Source organism: Crocodylus siamensis, chromosome 1, assembly GCF_052110815.1.
Source record: "Crocodylus siamensis isolate JL-2025a chromosome 1, ASM5211081v1, whole genome shotgun sequence".
Classification (NCBI taxonomy): domain Eukaryota; kingdom Metazoa; phylum Chordata; order Crocodylia; family Crocodylidae; genus Crocodylus; species Crocodylus siamensis.
In genome coordinates, this window is record NC_143395.1 from 128,804,245 (window position 1) to 128,823,405 (window position 19,161).

Consider the following 19,161-nt stretch of genomic DNA (forward strand, 5'->3'; position numbering starts at 1 on the left):
CTTCATGAGACTCAAGCTAACCACTCAGAAAATGTCATCTCTTAGTTTTCACTCTTTTTTTGACTATATAAAGAGAGTAGAACAATTTTTCTGTTGCAGAGAACTGAGAAAGCCCACGCCAGGTCAGAAAGTTTTTAACACTATTGATTTCTATTTGAAATCTCTGGTTTATCTTGTGAATCATATTTACAGACAAATCAGTGCTAAAATTGCATGATGCACCATGGCAACCTTGAAAGGTTCTTAAGGTACCCCACGGTGCCACTCTAGTTGAGAATTGTTGGCCTATTGTATAGCCTGGTGGCTAAGACAGTCACCTAGGAGGGTGTATGTTCAAATCCTTTCAGCCTGAAGAGGGCCTAAGATCCACGTCTCCCAACCTCTGGGTGGATGCTATAATCACTGGATTCTTATGTAAAAAGAGGTCACCACCACCGGGGACTTAGGGGCCCATCTTCAGAGATTTTATTAAGTCACAAACAAATTGAGATATCTAAAGTGAGGCCTGAATCAGATGCCTAAGCTCCACTTCAAGGCAGGAATTCAGACACCTCCTTTGGCTCATGTTTCCTATTGATAGCATCTGGGCTTTCTGGGATACCCTTTAAATGCAGTTACCTCTGCCCATTCTTTATATAATCATTCTCAACCAGGGTACCATGGTACTTTGAGGTGCCATACAATTCTTTTAGAGGGTGCCATGGGGTGCTGTGCAATATTATCACTGTTAGAGCTGCAAACATTTATATATGATTTAGAAAACGAACCCAGAGGTTTTGAAAAACATTTTCACCTGTTCTGGACTTCCTGAGTTCTTCACAACAGAAGAATTGCTCTTTTATTTTTCTGTAGTCAAAAAATGAGTGAGAACTCAAAGCTGGCGTTTTCTGAGTGCCAAAAATGGTTGAAAACCACTGTTATAGAGCTTGTAGATATACTGCATTCCTGGGCCAAGGCAGGCAAATATTAGGCAATTCCAATACCTGAATGCAGTATCTCTGAAAGCAAACTGGATCAGGCCTAAAAGTACTTGAGTACTTATATCAGGCACATAAAATGTAATATACCTGCTCACCATCAGTTATAATGTCTCCAGAAGACCAGATCCAGTTTTTGGACAATCTTTAACCAAAGGCATATTACATTAAGTAATCAATTGAGATTGACTTTTATAAAACTATATGGGAAATTAAGTTGCACTGGTTTGTGTACCTCATGCAGTGGCTTCTTACATGCCAGCTTTGCTTTATAGTGTATTAAATTACTTATAAGTATGATGGATTGAGGAAGGCCCATGATTTATATATCAATTCATGTTCTCATTATTAAACTTCTGTCCCTTGAGTTCACTTTAATAGCCTTGCTTTCCATATTTAGTGGATAGAAGAGCCACAGAGCTGTTTTGCACAAGTTGCTTTGTTTCTTTCTCATTTAGATTTTTTATTTAAAGGGGTTGTTTTTAAGTTTAAATTTAGTTAAAATAAAAAATGTCTCATCTCACATTTGTGTAACATTATTTGTAAGATTTTAATGACCCAAATACCAATGTTTACAAAATGTGGTCTTTTTTTTGTATAACCTATCAAAAAACACAAAAGACTTGGCCTAAACACAGAAAATGTAAGGTTAATGCTGTCACTGGACTTCTATTTCTATTTAAATCTTTGAACTTACACACAAGCCACCAACACAAAGAAGTTCATAATAACTATTATGTGGTCTATTCATGAAAACCCACTGTTTCTGCAGTATCTTAGCAGATGTGGGAAACGTTAGCCAAGAATTGCAGCCTTAACTCAGAATAGTTTTGTGGGTGGAAGTGGAAATAAAAAAGGATTCTGTGGGTGTAAACAAAAAATCACATTTTTCTCAGTACATATGTATAATAGCCACTGTTCAAAACTGAATAATAAACATAGAAGCAAAAGGTTTCACACCATGGAATTTAATGTAAAAATATTTCTGGCTTCCATATTGTGGGAAGACATTAAATTCTGCAAAATCAAGAGATAAAAATTGGCTCTACACTTGGACAGATGATACTTCAGAACACCAAACAGAATCTGGAGCCCTTTTTACAATAGCACGAATTGTCAAGCCACAGTGGTGCTTTGGAGCCCACTGGAAAATGAAGAATTCATGCAGATAATCTGCTCTTCATGTGTCTTGTAATGCATGATTTTGTAGAGGCTTTGGAACACTCAAAGTCATATCCTGGTTTATAAACCCAGAAATCATATCCTGTTTTTGGCTGAAATGTCTCCTTGTAAATGTAATATATGTAAATATGACACATATAGAAGTACTGCTGAGAGGCCATTTCCATCCCTAGTTATGTGATAGAAATTGAGGTTACACAATGCTGTTAACAATTACATGGCAGGCATCAGCACCACCAACTCATGTAATTAGGGATTGTAGGTGCATTTTTAGACTATAATGCTAATATAACAAGCACTAGCAGTGAAAACTACAAACCAAGGCTGTGAACAGACGTGAATTCGTAGCACTACAAGTACTGTGGCACTTTGTAGCACTACAAAAACAAGGAGCAATGGTCTCAAGTTGCAGCAAGGGAAGTTTAGGTCAGATATTAGGAAGAATTTTCTTACTAGGAGGGTAGTCAAGAACTGGAACAAGTTACCCAGAGAAGTGGTGGAATCTCCATCCCTGGAGGGTTTTAAGACCCAGCTAGACAAAGCCATAGGATGTCCTAGTTGGGGATAGTCCTGCCTTGAGCAGGGTGGTGGATTAGATGACCTCCTGAAGTCCCTTCCAATCCTTATTTTCTATGATTCTTCAAAAAATATTGCACTATAAGGGTCATACATAAGCTGACAGTGCCATGGCTGGAGTGCTACAAAGCCATAACAAAGGTGTGCTCTCCTGCCAGGGGGCAAAGGAAAGCTGTTCCTATGCTTCCCCCGACTTTTCCCTTATTGCTGACAGCATGCCCACTCCATTGCCAGGAAAGAGAAACTGCCTTTTTGGAAGGGAACTGAGCTGTCAAAGAGAAGGCTGCTGTCCCAGGGCCAACAGGTGCTTTTTAATGGTTTACCATCCTCTGTGGCAAGGAGAGCTACTACTATGCCAATAACCAGGGCAGGCTGGCAGCAGCTATTTCCATGACAGCAGTGATAGCACCTGCATCAATCCCTGCCACAGCAGACCAGGGACAGCAGCTCTCCTTGCCTTCCTCCCCCATCGTGGGCTATCTTTAAGAAGTGGAAGTGCCCCTTGCTGCCCTGATCTCCAGTGGGGCAAGCCCATACAGCAACAGAAAGCTGCCATTGAGTGCAGAGTACCCAGCCAACACTCAGTGATTCCCAACTACACTCTCCCTCCCTTCCTCCTTTGTCTCTTGGGAAAGTCATACATACTTTCCCTGCGCTCTAGCTGCCTTTTGAGTGAGCACTTTGCTGTCTTGTCCTATCTTGGTGGTCTACATCCAGCCTTACTTTTGTAGGGTCTAACCTGTTACAAGATCCTAGGCATGCTCAGAGACATCGAGCCCTCCTATTCTGTGATTCTAGGATTCTTTGTCTAGAGGATTGGGCCTTTTAGCCAGAGAGGCATGTCCTCTCCCCTCCAGGCTTCAGCTTGAGCTAGGTTTCCAAGCAGCTTGTTAGTTGTACAGCAGCATAACATTTAAGTAACTTTGCAGCTGACTAGAAATATTGAGAATAGCAGTGATAATTAAATGGTGGAATTGCATGGAGAGCCAGCTAGACACTGAGTGTCTGAAACTCTGGGTCTCAGTCTCTGGATAGAGGAAGTCCTTCAATATCGAGATAGCCCTCTCATCAGCACTTAGAATGATATTGACCTCTTTTGTTAGAGCATACAACTCCAGGCCTCTTAAAAAAAACCTATAGGGTGATTCTATAGGTCACAAGAACTGCTGAAAGACCAAGTAGATGCCTAAGCTTTGCCCCTTTCTTCTGTATTCAAAAGCATAACTAATTTGGGTAGAATCCTCGATATTTTTGCTCTTAAATTGTATTATTACTGCTTTTAAATATGTACTAGTAAAAATGAAGACAATATATTCAGGAGTTGTAAAGTATAGCTATTGGATATTTTTAGGCTTTTGGATTTTTTCTGATTAAGCATATTTGTCATTTTATTTTACATTAAAAGTGAATACATAACGGCCGTATGTTTGCCTTGTTATTCTCAATAGGTAGTACTTTATTTTGCAAGTAGTCCCACTGATTCCAATCAATTGAGTCCAATGGCACTACTTAAAGTAAGGTGCTAATCACCAGGAACAAAGATATCACAATGTGGTCCTAACTTCAGGAGGCTTCTCACCTGCTGGTTTTGGATGCATGCATTTTTACTCTGATCTGAATAAAGACTGATAAAAGATTGCTTTGAGTGGAAGCAATACAAAAAATATTTTGGAGAAGTGTCTTTTAGGTTTGCACTTCAGATCTAGTGATTAAGCATTTTTAGCATCAGGTGAAACATACTTGAGAAATAGTGGTATCTTAGTGTTACATGCTACATTTTATTGTTTGTTAACACTGCACAATGGCATTCAGTATCTCAGTCATCCTAAATGAATCATATTAGCATTATTAGATTTTTCTTTTTTTATTTCTTCATTGTGCATTTTCAGGTAGAGATTGAGAAGCTGGATTATCATCACTATCTGCCTCTGTTTTTCGATGGACTTTGTGAAATGACATTTCCCTATGAGTTTTTTGCTCGGCAAGGAATCCATGACATGCTGGAACACGGTGGGGACAAGATTCTCCCTGTCATTCCTCAGCTCATTATTCCAATAAAAAGTAAGTGAGCATGTGGAAAACCCCTAACATTGAATTTATATAGTGTAGCTTTTTGACAAGTTGCTAATTAAGTAATAAAACATGACAGGCTGTGCATTTCTAGGAGATTACTGCAAACCCAAGTAAATTGTGAAGTATGAGGACAGAAGGTGTGTGCCTTCAGTCACCCAGTATGTTCAGTAATCCAAAGAAATGTGCTGTTTCGTTTGTATTTGTCTTATTAGTATCGATTTTGGTATTTAGAAATCTACATTTTTAGTTTATCTTTCATCTATGTATTAAATTCGTGCATCCATTATAAAAATAATCTCGTAAGAAAACAGAAGAGCAAGAAATATTAGGAAATTATTGAGGTTCCCCCCCTTTATTTCTAATATACTTCACAACTGTCTCTACTAGATCTTTCTTTTTTCTGATACCCACTATTTTCCATTCTCATCACTCATCTCATCAACAGGTTTAAACTTAGGTCACTACAAGTGCATCTACATGAGACCATGACAAACCATGACGCCGACACTTATGTCACCGCAGCGACAAGCTACCTCACTACAGCGGCTCACTATGGTGATGTAGCTGCTAAAAATAACCATGGGCCATCATTTATTACTTCCTAAAGCAAGTACTAAATGATAGTGCAGTAACAACTGCACCATGGAGGAGGCACATGTAAACATGCCCTGATTGACTAAAGGATATATCATTTTAAAATGTTGATGTTTATATAGAACATGTATTTTGGAAGTATTTATAATTCCAAACACAAATCTTTGCTGACATGCAGTCTGAAAGTTAAGAAGTGGTACAGCTGTAGGGAGACCACTGTAGAAATTTATTTCACTGTAAACATTACAGTTTGCTAAGAATACATGTATTTCTGTTTTGCCTTTTCCTGTTCTTTTGCTGTCATTGAAGCAAACCCATTTTTCTCTGACCTCTCTGCAAGATTCTTATTATACTTATCCTTTCAGCCAATAAATATGGAAATTATATTAGACCCTTTCCTTAATTGGTCATAACAATCATTGATATAAAACACGGTATTTTCTCACATATAATATGCACCTTTCCCCAAAAATCAGCCCCCACACAATTGGGGGGGAGGGTGTATTAAGAAGGGAAGCTCTCTTCTTTGGTGGAAAAGAAGCATGTGTAGAGACATTGTGCGTGCTATGCAGCTGCCAAGATAGTTGCCACTTGTCTGTCTCAATAAGCTGAAGGGGCAGAGTCCTGTGTTAACCTTCTCATGGCCATAATTATTGCCTGAGCACTGTAACTTGTGCCTGAAGCAGCAAGTCAACTGCTGGTATTATCTTGATGAGGCTTGTGGTGTGGAAACAACACTTTATTTAAAAGAACTTATACAAGGAACTAGTTATAGTAAACAGGCAACGGTTTTGCTACTGCAGTTTGCAAAGGTCTCGGGCCTAATCTTAGGTGACATAGAGTAGGTCATCCTGGGGACACAAACAGGAAGTTCCTGCTGCCTCACCCAGATTGTCTCCTGGGATGCCACACTTCCTGCACAATTTGTGGCGTTTGTGAGAAAATAGAGGATGGGATCAGGAATCGAACCAGAGTTCACCTACGTGGCAAAGCAGAGAAACACCATGGGCTTTTTTACAGGTGAGGAAAATAAGTCAGAGTGGTTAATGAACTTGCCCAGTTTCACACAGTGCTTGGAACGAGTCCGTATCACCTGGCTGTCATGTCCCAGCCCTCTGAACAGTCCAGTCCCACAATGTCAACTACAGTTTTCTGAAAGTGGTAGCTACCATACTACTTCTGATCTGCAAGTTTTGTCTTGATTGTCCAGTCAGAAGGACAAGAATATGAAATTGTCCTCTGGCTTAATTTCTGAAGAGGATTTATTCAACTTCGGGAGGGAGAGACCACCAGAGCTAATGCAGAATTAGTCTAGCATAGATTTATATCTAAAATATTGCAGAATGAATGAAGTCAATCATAATTTAGGGGAAAGGATGAAAGACACTTGAGGACATGATAAAACACAGGCATTACAATATTAAGGACCAGGATTGACCTTTTATTCATTTGATATTATTTAAAAATGATTAGTGAAAAATGTAACTAGCTATACCAGTGGCTAGCAACCTTTTGTTACTATGGGCCAGAACTTGCAACCCAGCCTGCTGCTCCACTCCCAGAATGTCCAAGCTGCTGACCCATATCCTCACTGCAAATGCCCAAGCTGTTTGCAGCAAGAGCAAGCACAGATGTAAGAGCAGCAGGGAGGTCTGTAAAGGGGGATGTTGACAAGGAGACAGGCTGCTCAGTGTAGCTGCATTCTGCCCAAACCCCCGTGATGTCCCAGCCTTGATCAGACCTTCATGGTCTGGATCCTGTCCCCAGGTCATATGTTGTTGACCCCTGAGCTAGACTGTATGGTATGGATATCGGGAACATATTTTTAAAATACCAAACAAAATGTGTTGTCCTCAATAACTGCTATTTTAATGCCAAGTCAGGCTCCAGAAGGAATTCTGAAACCCAACAATAATAATCGCTCTCTTGGAGGATTAAGGCCATACAATGAAGAATATTGTTATTTATTTAAAAGTTGTTTTAAGATATTTAAATTTGTATTGTCAGAATTCATGGTATATTTGAACAATATTAATGGGGGAATTTAATAGCAGCCTTCAACTACCTGATGGGAGGTTCAAAAGAGGACGGAGCTAAACTGTTCCCAATGTTGCCAGATGACAGAACAAGGAGCAACGGTCTCAAGTTGCAGCAAGGGAAGTTTAGGTTAGATAGTAGGAAGAATTTTCTCACTAGGAGGGTGGCAAAACACTGGAACAGGTTACCCAGAGAGGTGGTGGAGTCTCCATCCTTGGAGGTTTTCAAGACCCAGCTAGACAAAGCTTTGGCTGGGATGATCTAGTTGGGGATGGTCCTGCTTTGAGCAGGTGGTTGGACTAGATGACCTCCTGAGGTCCCTCCCAACCCCAACTTTCTGTGATTCAATGGTATATTTGAATATAGCCAACATTTAAATATGTCTTTAATAATCAAATATAAAAATACACAAAGAATTCTAATGTAATGGCTTCAACTTCATAGTTGGGTCTTTCCTCAACCCCCACACACCTTCTGTATCCATTTATTTTTTAAGTGACTATTTAATAGCTTAATCCCATTGCATGGTTTTCATCCATATATAGAAAAATCAACATATAAATATAAATGGGGAATTGATGCTAAAGCTTTTTAAACAGCATCCTACCTCTGGGGAGTGGAAAACATCGAAGAACACAGTCTTTTATTTAATTTGTTTTCAACCTTATTTCAGTGCGATAAGTTCTTTTTTAATTATTTTTTTAGCAGTTTTAAAGTTTGGAGAGGTATGTTTTTAATGAATAACCCCATTAGTGCAAATGACATTGGCCCCTCAAGCACATTAGATGTGTACACTTGTAGTAGATTTTAGATTTTAAATTTACTGTATGTAGTAAATTCACAGCCACAGATCTTTGTCATTCTGCTGCCTGCACAATAAACATGGCTGTCTTTTAAACTCATTGGAGTCTCTGAAGTGTCCCTTTAGGTGAGTTTTATCTGACTAGTTAGTCATCTCTTAGACCACTACAGTATTTCTGTTTTGAAAGAAAAAGCAGTGCCACTGGACAGGGACTGCTTCACACGAGATCATTGTTGGGGCAAAGGGAAAGAGACGGAGAGAAAGAAATAACTTTTTAAATAAAGCTTTTATAAAAGCATATGCATCAAAGAAAAATACCAGTGAGGGGCTGCTCTCTAAAGACAGTTAAAATGAGAGATAGTAATACTACATCACATTTTTAATGCTTTTAGGGAACAATTTACTGTCTTCCTGCCCCACATGTTCTTTCTTAACAGTATACATTTTCAAACCATGTTTTGAAGTTGAAAATGATATTATTTAATAAACATATAAAGTATCTCAAAATCATTTGTTTTTAACAATTTCTCTTCAATAGTAGGGACAGACTATGGCTAACAATGATATGAAAGTTGGTAATAGAGTCATACATTTAGCCCTTTTTTCTGTTTACATGTCATACAGGTTTAAAATAATAGGAATTTATATGCATGGTGTTTCCAAATGGAACTACCTACAATTATTTCCCCTTTAAAAATATTGTTGTCTTTTTTTCCTTTTGAACAAGCATACAGCAAAATGGAGAAAATTCAGAACAAAAAAATGGATTTTAAAATTTCATTTTGCACTGACAAAATATAATATAAATATAGGGTATTTATGCACGTGCTGCAAGAGTGAGGGGGGGCACTTTAATGAGAACGGCTCCCATATATAGGTGCGAGAGACAAAGGTGCATTTTAGCAGCATTAGTGTTCCATTCTTCTCAGGAAAAACTGAGGCCTGGCAAGCCAATCATAGCAACTAAGATTTGTTAGAAAATAAAGGGGCTAGCCATTGTGATAAATACTTTGCAATGGAAACACATTGTTTTAGAATCTTGTCTATTCATTGAGATTATGTAAACATTCTTTTTTGACATGTACCCTGCCAGGAAAAAAATGCTTTTAATTTCATATTTGTCAAATTAATCTATACATAATTATGTGTAAAAATATAGCATATGTGGGCTGTTATTTTAAGAATTAGTAACTAAACACTTATAGGGTGCATGTACATGTGCAATTAATTCAAAGCAATAAACTCTGGAGCAGTTGGAGCCAGAGTTAACTACTCCTGGGTGCACCATCTATATGTGCACCCAAGACAGCAGCAATTTGAGCTGGGGCAGCACAGTTCATGTCAGGATCACTTGCTCTTCTGACAGGGGCCATGGAGGGTCAGCTCTACAGATGGCAGTGTCGGACAGTGGAGGGGATGGCTGGGGAACGAGGGTGCTGAACGTGCAGAGCCATATGGCTAGGCAGCAGGCAGGAGTCTAGCCCCCTGCTGGCTGGGCTAACTGGGTGCAATTTACACCTGTGGTCAGAGTCTACATGTGCATTTAATCATAGTTAATTACCCCACCATGAAATAGTACTTACAGTGGCATTTATTTAGTTTACTATGGCCTAACATCATTGCACATGTAGACACTGACACTTTATTCTACAGCTAATCGGTCTACTCCACAGTTAAGCACATCTGTAGATGCGGCCATAGTGCATATCAATTCTGTACAACCCAGTAAATCTCAAGTCTTCATACTATATACAGTTTATTACACAATAGTCACTATACTTTTATTTAGAAGTATAACTTAGATGGAAATAGTGCCTCAACAAAATGTCAGCTGGTAGAATAATGTTGCTGATTGAGTCAGAAGTAAACTAGCTCAATTTCAAATGGTAGGAGAGTTTCAGTATGTGAGGCTATGGTGCTATGCTCTGAAACATTTCTGCTGTGACAGGCTAGATCAAGGATATCTTAAGCTTTGTTGAAACTCAATTTCACTAAAGAAAAATAACTTTTTATTGGATTTAGATACAGAGAAGTGTGTGAGAAAAGAGGGCTGAATGTTCTTTCCTGGTCAGACATAAAGAAACCTGTTAAATGTCTTCATAAATCTCTGAATTAAAGTGATTTAGTTTCCTTCCTTTCCCCATATTATTGATTTGTTAAGTGTTCATTCATTTCATGGACTATAGTATACTTATTTTATGTTTAGTATCAAATTAGGGTCACTATTGCAATAAGCAAAGTGCAATAAATAAGGTGCTGCTGTTAACTGTTACTGGCATTGTATCACTATTTTTTCTCTGATATCATCATTGTATTCAGTAGTGTGGTGAATGCTGAATATCTACTTCTTTTACAGAAAACTTAAATATATTTATGTGATGTGCTCATAAATTTGCCCTCCTTGACTGTGTTTTCACTCTGTAAACCATGTAAGTTTCTTCTTATCATCCACATTAAATAAAAGAAACCTTTAGTAGAATTGTCATCTTTCTCCTGATTAACTGTTGTCCTAAAGAAAAAAATCTTGATGTTATTAAGAGATTGAAAACTAATTCTGAATTAACCTCCTCTTTTTTCAAGATTTGGCTTGTTTTCAAAGAAAACACATAGATTTAATTTTTGTTTTGTTTGTTTTTTTCCTGATTCTGAAAAATTGAAGCATTTATATCCAATATTTCAAAAAGTATATGGACTAGCAGTGACCAGATTTAGACTGGATTATGCAGCTCAGAAAAATGCTTTATTAGCGGTTCCAAATTTGCAGGAAATAGGATTTATTTCTTGTTACATGCCATCTTTTATTTATTCCTGTCCTCCAAACAGTAAGAAATAACTTTACATGTTCCATATGAACAACCCTTCCAAAAGAGGACTGTCATGTCATCCTTGTTTAAAGGATGTGTGTGTGTGAAATCTGAAATCCCTTGTAGGGATAAAATCCAAAAAAAAAAGGAAAGAGGGACACACATAGTAGATACAGAAGGGGAAAGGTAATTATGGGAAAATAAGGAAGAGGTAGGTATGAGGAAACAAGTAATGGAAGGTAAAAAGAGAAAGGGAAAATCAGAGAATAGACAAATTTAAGTAAAATTTAACCTGCAGGAAAACAAAACAAAACTGTGAAAAAACTTGGAAACTATAGCAAGATAGAGAAGGAAAAGTTGGAAAAAGAACTAAAAGAAAAAATAGTTAAATGAGGAAAAACAGGACATTTTGTCATTTTTTCCCTTATGTTTAAGTAAAATGTTCTTTATACAGAATGTTGATGTTTTAAAATATATATATTTATACATAAAAATATATATGAACATTTGGCCAGCTTTGGATGGGGAGGGTTTGACAATCTGTCCTAAATCTGGCTTCCTTTATAAGTGACATATAACATCTTTTTAATAGCATCTGATGAAGTAGACTGTCAAGTACAAAAGATTATGCCTTGTTGAATGAGTTGGTCTCTAAGGGCACTTACATAAGTTACATTTTTCACATGATCAGGTCTCTGAAAGCACTCTAACAGCAGTGACGTAATACATATTCATAGCTGCAGAGTGCTTTTAAAATGGCCGATCGCGTGAAAAATTAACCCTTAATAAATCAGTTATTAGCTGAGGTGCCCTACAGCAGAGTGCCTTAGGAACTTTCTGTTCAGGTTCCCTTGAGGGTTAATTCTTTTGCATGCACCTCTATGTGCTGTCACAGAGAGTAGAGGGTCCTGTGTACAGCAGAGGAGGGAAGAGAATGGGTATACAGGGAGAAAGGGGGGGAAGATACCCATGCTGTGGTACCCAGGGAAGGGGGAGCAAACCCCCTCTGCCTCATGGGCCCTCCCCAGCTACCCTGGCTCGGGTACTGGGGAAGCTGGGCTGGGTCTATGAGGCAGACACAGGGCTCCCTTCCCCCAAGACCCACCTGAGCTTCTTGACATCAGGTGCACCCTTTGCCGTGGCCAGAGTGGGGTTGGGAGGGGAAGGTGGTGTGGGAAGGAGCCCCCACACCTTATGACCCCACCTCCCAGCTACCCTGGATTGGGTACTGGGGGGAGCCAGGCTGGGCCACAAGGTGAGGGGGCTCTATTCCACCCTGCCTCACTCTTCCGTTTTGGTCACAGCAAAGCTCAACCAGCAGCTGCATGCTGCCACTGTCAAGAAGCTCAGGCAAGTTCTGGGGAAAGGGAAACCCACCTCCATCTCACAAGTCCAGCCCAGCTCTCCCCAGTACCTCACCCAGGGTATCTGGGGAGGGCTCATGGGGCAGAAAGGGTTCCCTTTCCTTCCCCCTCCCTCAAGCCTCTTGACAGGGGCAGCGCACAGCTGTCAGGTCAGCTTTGCCACAGCTGGAGCCATACATGGGAAGGAGTCATGGGGCTGGGAAGAGAGGCAGTTCAGCAGCCTCCTGAGAGCGCCCCCTCCTGCTGGTGCAGGTAGGCTCAAGCCCCCACAACCCAACAGGTGAACATCTGTTGAATTCAGTGAACCTCTAACTCATGGCACTTTGTATAAAGCTCCATGAGTAAGAGCATATCCCATAAGCACCCTAAGTGCATCCTAAGTGTACCCTAAGGTGCCACCCTCCCCTGCCTTCTGCCTTTCCTTTAAAATTGCTATGACAATTGAATTGGATAAATAGTAAGAAAGGACATTTGATTGGTACTTTGGTAACCATTAACTACCCTACCATCAAAATTACAGACAATATATTTACAGATAGCATGGTAGAAAGACTGTGTCAAGACTTGAAGATCTGAATATATGAAAACAACAACATGTGGGCATAACTAAAGTTAATGCCAATCAAACTACTCACATTTTAAGTGTTTTGCTAGATTATGGCTATTCTGTTCTATTACCCTAATTGCCAGTAATTCACTATATGGGCTTAGCTTCTTCATGCATTTATGTACTTATCTGTAAAATGGCATGATATTTAACTTCCTTAGTTTAGTAAAACAATGTGAATTTTTTTGATTACAGGTGTTACAATAGGAGTAAAGAGAAGCACCAGATACAAGCTTGAACAATTGTATTTTTCAGAGCCTTTATAATCTGTAAATTTTATATCTGAGACAATGAGCCCTTCAGGTCTAAAATAAACAGGACTAAATAGGCCACAAAAATTGAGCTTCTGTGCTTTGAGGGCTTGCTGCCTTGCAGGAGATCTATTCTACATCATCTTGTTCTGCTGTAGGCACAGAATCTGCTAAAACAAATGCTTTGTCTACCAGCATGAGGAAAGTGACAAGGGCAAAACTAGATGGGCTTTAGGGCTGAGGCCTGAAAACAAAATGGATTTGGTCAGTGCAAACTTTAAACATATGGCTTTGAAAGATGGTTTGGAACTAATGGAAGTACAGCTTGAAGCAGTAAAATATATAATGATTAAAGTAAAAATAAAAAAGCAGTAACCAAATCCTTTATGGTATATGAGGAAAAAAAATAGAATGGTGGAGAATGCAGTTTGGTCTTTCAGGACCTGGGCTCTCAGTGTTCCATCTGGGACGGAAGGCTCTGACCGGATCATCTTTATTAAAAGTATATTTTCTGATACATTAGAACTAAATCTTGGAAAGGATCTGCTATGTAGTTTTAAAATGTTAGCATATTTCTTTATGTATGAAATCTACAAATCCTAAAGAAGGTGGCATTACAGTTTTTGTAGTATCAAGTATGAGACTGAGACACGATCCTCCAAACTGCCAGAACCTAGAAGCAAAAAAACCCCAAACAGCTTAAATAAGAGGCTGGCAACCTTTATAAGCAGCAGGCTGGATCACCGTTGCATCAGTCCGGCACAGGTTGGGTGGCTTTGGCGCAGGATATGTGCCTTTGACAGCACATCAGCAGCCAGCTGCCTGGCCCTAGTGCAGCTCCTCGCTGCCCAGCCTCAGCATGGGCTTGGGCAGAGGCAAAGCCCTCCTACTCTGTGTGCTAGATTCAGTGTCTCTGGGACAAATCTAGGGAGCAGGCGGTGATGCAGTTGCAACCCCCTCCCCCATTTCATTCCTGCTCCACCCAAAGTTTAAAACTAACTGCCTGGCAGTGACAGCAGCATTTCTTTTCAGGAAGCAGTGAGGGAATCAATTGACTTTGTGGCTTATTATAATCTATATTCCTTCCAAATTCTTCATTCCACAAGTATCAATGAGCCTCTCTCCTTTTTAACAATCTTGATGTTCCATTTATCAAGTCATCTTTGCTTCATGTGATGATGCACCACACCATCTCCACCCCACCTATTTTCAAAATCCTAGATCTACCCATGAGTGGCTCCCTGGGCCTGATCCAGCCCATAGGTCATATGTTACTGATCCCTAGCTTAGATGGTCCCCAGGTTTTCTTCCCCAGATTTCAGAAGTGCTATTCCAGGAAAAAGAATGGGCCTGAATACTATAAAATAACCATTTCTAGCAGGGAGGGTATAGGCTGAATTGTTAATCTCAGTGTGGCTAGATAAAAACAAACAAAAAAGCAGCATAGGTTTTGAAACATTGTTTGTCTTAACTCCTAACATAAATTAATAAATATTAAATTAATAAGGAATTAAAAAAATCTCAACATGAAACCACTTGTAATAAAATGTGATACCAAGCATTCCTTGGAAAGCATCAGTGACTTTGGTCATATATTGAATCCAATTTTTTTCAACTTTTAAAAAGTAACAGTACTATGGAATATCTCCTTAAATATTAGAATTATACCTTTCCTAACCGTATATGTATTTAATATTGGTTTTTGTTTTATGAATACTTACTTCAAACTTCATCAAAAACATGTTAGAGGCATTAATTAAAATATGTGTACAAAATATACTAAAGTAGAACTAATGTAACTAGTGAATACTTTGTATTGTGTTATTTATGAAAGATGGAAAACATGTATAATATTTAAATGGTTTAAGGTTACAGCCATAAACTAATGAGGATTTTCACTTGGGAAAAATTACGGGGCATCTTTTAATTTCTTAGTTACCTTCCTATATTGACCCTGATTATTAAGCCTGTGCAAGTAGGCAGCTATTTGATCCGGCTTTGGATCTGGCTGCTTGGATGCCAGGGATCTGATCCAGAGCTCCGGACCGGGTTCTTGCTTTGATCGGGCTGAAGCGTCTCTGAAGCTTCGGAGCCGCCTTGGAGATCCAGCCATAGGGTATAATGGGGAATCAATGAAATATCTATAACTTTGTTGTTTTTTGTCTGGTTTGGATGAAACATGCAGGGATAGTATCCTCTGCTGAGAGCATGAAGCCTGCCAAGTTTCAAGAAGATCGATGAAAGGGTTCAGGGGGGTTCTGCACCCCAAATTCTTGAAAGCAAAACTCATGTCACGTATATGTGTTATACCACAGTGGAGTGAAAACTGCAGAGATGGTAGCCCCTGCTGAGGCCACAAAGCCTGCCAAGTTTCAAGGAGATTGGTGTAGGGGTTTGTGGGAAACTGTACCTGAAGCTGCTGACAGGCACAACTCATGACACAGATGACCCTGTGTGGGTTAAGGCGCAGTGGACTGAAAACTTCAGGGGTGGTGGCCCCTACTGAGGCCACAAAGCCTGTCAAGTTTCAAGGAGATAAGTGTGGGGGGTTTGGGGGAAACTGCACCTCAAGCTGTGGACAAGCAAAGATTGTGACATGGGTGACAGTGTGTGTGTTCAGGTGCAGCAGGGTGAAAGCTGCAGGGTGGTAGCCCCTGCTGTGGCCACAAAACCTGCCAGCTGTCGAGGAGATCAGTGCAGGGGTTCTGGGGCCCTGTACCTTTAGCTGCCGACAGACAAAACTCGTGACATGGGTACTTGTGCAACTGACTATATACACACACACACACACGGTACATAGCAGTCCTTATCCTAATAGTTTCAGAGAGATTTACTTGAAGACACATTGAAATGGACTCTGTATAAGGCCACCAATGCTTCCTTACTTCCTTTATTTTTGTCAAACTTCCAGAAACTTCAAGGCTTTTCAAACTACATGAGAATTGTTGAAGTATTCTTCTTTCAAAAAATGTAGCTGAAAGCCTCCTCTTCTGGTTTATGTAGAAGAATGGTCTCGAATAATAATAATTTACAGAAAATATTTGCGCACTTTAAGGGGGCTGGGGGATGACTTTTCCTCGTTCATTCCAAGCTGCTGTATTTTAGGAGAAGGAACTCTAAAGAATTAGATGCTTATACAGTTTATAATGTAATGATGTTGTAATGTAACAGGTGTAGCTGAGGTTTTTTTATTAGTTTGTATAGTACTTGGGCTATATTCTGCACTCCATGTAAGAAAATAAATGTAGCTTTTTATAAGTTACATATGTAGTTCAAGGGGATGAATACACCTGTTTTATATACATCCATTTTTTGATTTAATGCTAAATATTTTTAGCAACTTTGATTATCATCTTGAATCTGGCTTATGATGTAGTCCCACTGAAGAAATTCAGTGTGTGTACTGCCGAGCTGTGGAATAATATAGAAAAATCATGTGTTTTGGAGATAGGATGACATAATAGGCTGGGTGGGTGTACTTTATGTAAAGATGAAATCAATCTGTTTCTTCTCGACTACTGCAGAGAGGAAATAGAGCTCCTCATCTGTGAGGCTAGTTGTTCTTTGTATAGTTCAGTCAGTCAGCTGATACTGCTGACCTCAAGTTGCACCTGAGACTTCCCTGGGTCTTGAACCTTGCAGAGGGTCTAAAAGATATGCAACTTCTTCTACTACATTCTCTGGGAACATATACTTGGTGTCTTGTATGCCTCAGAGAATTATATGTATTATTTGAGTACATGATTCTTTATTATTTTACTCTCTCCAATAAGAAAGGGGAGGTGACACAAATTGCAAAGACTTTTTTTTGGCTTTGGTAAGCTTTGCACATGTCCATCCCATGACTCTTACATGAAGCTTGGTGCTGGGTTCTATACTGAGGTTTTCCATAAAGAGGAATGAGATCCACATCCCAGCTCCTAACTCAATGCCACACTCAGTGCCTGGCCAGAAGTCCTTCTTTCTAAGGGTAAAAACAGCTGTCATCAAACAAAGCAGATCCTGGCTGTGACAAAACACATCCAACCATAGCTGATTCATGAAGACTAATGTTTACAACAGGTGAGCTTCCTGTCTAGCACCATTTGATGCCACAAGCTCCACTTGGAGATTTCACATTGGCACTGTGGTCTGTTTTGGCACCAATCAGGAACAAGCATGCCTTTGGCATAGTTAGAATCAATACCATAATTAAAAAGCAGATTTACACATCTTCCATGTGACCCTATTTCAAAAGAAAAGGGAAAAAAAATGAAGAATTCTAAATCACTTGAGTCCAAGAAAAAGACAAAGTGGAGGCTGTAGCTGGCTGGCTAGCAGAACCTTGCAGCAGCCTGCACACTCCTGGCTGCAGGCTGACAGAGATTAAAGCCAGCTGCTGGCATCAGGAGTGATTGCAGGTTGCTAGGAGAAAATGATTATCTGGCTACAGAAGGTTAAAGACTCCTAACAAGAAGAGCAAGGGGGTGGGGACTGAGGGAAAGAGAGAGTCCTTGGCTCTGTTTTGATGCTGCTAGCCAAGCACCCTCCCCTTCTGTCAGTCTCCCTTTGGTTGTCTCTCTGCCTTCTCTTCCTAGGAGCCTTTTAGCATCCTGTGAGCCAGCTAATTATCCTTTGCAGCTGGTTCACTTCTCTGAGGCTGGTTCACTTCTCTGAGGCAGCCTGTAATCAGTTGCCTTCAACTGGGCTGTAGTCCCTGCCAACCTGCAGGCTCCTACAGCTGGGAGTGTGCAGGCTGCTGAAAGCTTCTGCCTGCTATAGAGGCCTCATTCTCCTATTCTAGAAGTACATATTACTTCTGGGGACTGAGTGCCAGAGTTAGCATCTCCTTTGGTTCATATTCCTGACTACCACAGACTATTTGTACTCACTAAAGGCCCTAAAAATAGTACTGTTACAATAGAAACAGAACTCTCTCCCAAGACTAGAGATCGAAATGACTCATGATTAGGCAAGGATTAAAGGGTGAAATTCACCCTGGCACCCAGGCTGGATTCAGATTGCTCTGCTCCTCCCAGGCCAGATCCAGACATTGTGGCAGCAGAGCAACCAGCAGCAAGTTCTGTTAGGGTTAACAGGTTAATCCAGGGATAGGCTACCCCTGGCACATGCCAGAGTGTGGCACACAAAGGCAGTTTGCTTGGCATTTGCACCTCAGGGAATGACTCAGGGCTCCAAGCATTGGGTCCATTACAGCTCCCCCACCATCCACCCTGACAATCTGACATACAAGAGATTTCCTTGTAAGTCAAGGTTGCGGGTGTTTTTGGCACTCTGCCCAAAAACATTGCCAACCCCTGGGTTAATCCATGCCCTGAATTTCACTGTCAGGCCCCACTCCTGCTGGACTAGATTCAGTCTATGGAGTCATGTCATATGGCCCATGGGGCTTAAGCAGGCCCCAAGTCCTGAATTTGAGACCCTGCTTAAGTCCCGTGGGCCATATGACATGACTCCAGAGACTGAATCTAGTCTGTAGACCATAAATTTGACACCCCTGAATGAAAGTTTTCACCCTGCATGAGCAGATATTCATGTAGTTTTAGACTGTCTTGTATTTGAAATCACAAGGGTTAGTTATATAATATTCTTCATAGAACTGTAGGGATGGAAGGGACCTCAAAGGTCATCAAGTCCAACCCCCTTCACTCATGGCTCAATTAGCTTCTTTATGTGATAGCCATAACTTGCTCACAAATTAACCCATATTCTGTCCCCAGCAGTTTACTGTTCCCTTAAAAAATAAGTAATATCAATCTCCCTGTGAGAAAACCTCTCCCCTATATGGGACTTTATTCTAATGTGCAGCATGGTTATGGGTCCATCATATGAATTTCCAGTACCTATAGAACATTTGTCTAACAAAACAGCATTTGAAATAGCATCACCTCTTC

The 19,161-nt window shown here is 40.1% G+C and overlaps 1 protein-coding gene across 3 annotated transcripts in view; it reads left to right on the plus strand.

Annotated features, from left to right (window-relative positions):
* The window catches only part of PACRG (parkin coregulated), a 501,797-nt gene that overhangs the window by 302,476 nt on the left and 180,160 nt on the right, over positions 1-19,161 (plus strand). For all 3 annotated transcript variants that reach the window (XM_090042624.1, XM_090042613.1, XM_090042604.1), the window contains exon 4: positions 4,625-4,796. In XM_090042624.1, the coding sequence (XP_089898750.1) occupies positions 4,625-4,796 (172 nt within the window). The remainder of the gene's footprint in view (positions 1-4,624; positions 4,797-19,161) is intronic.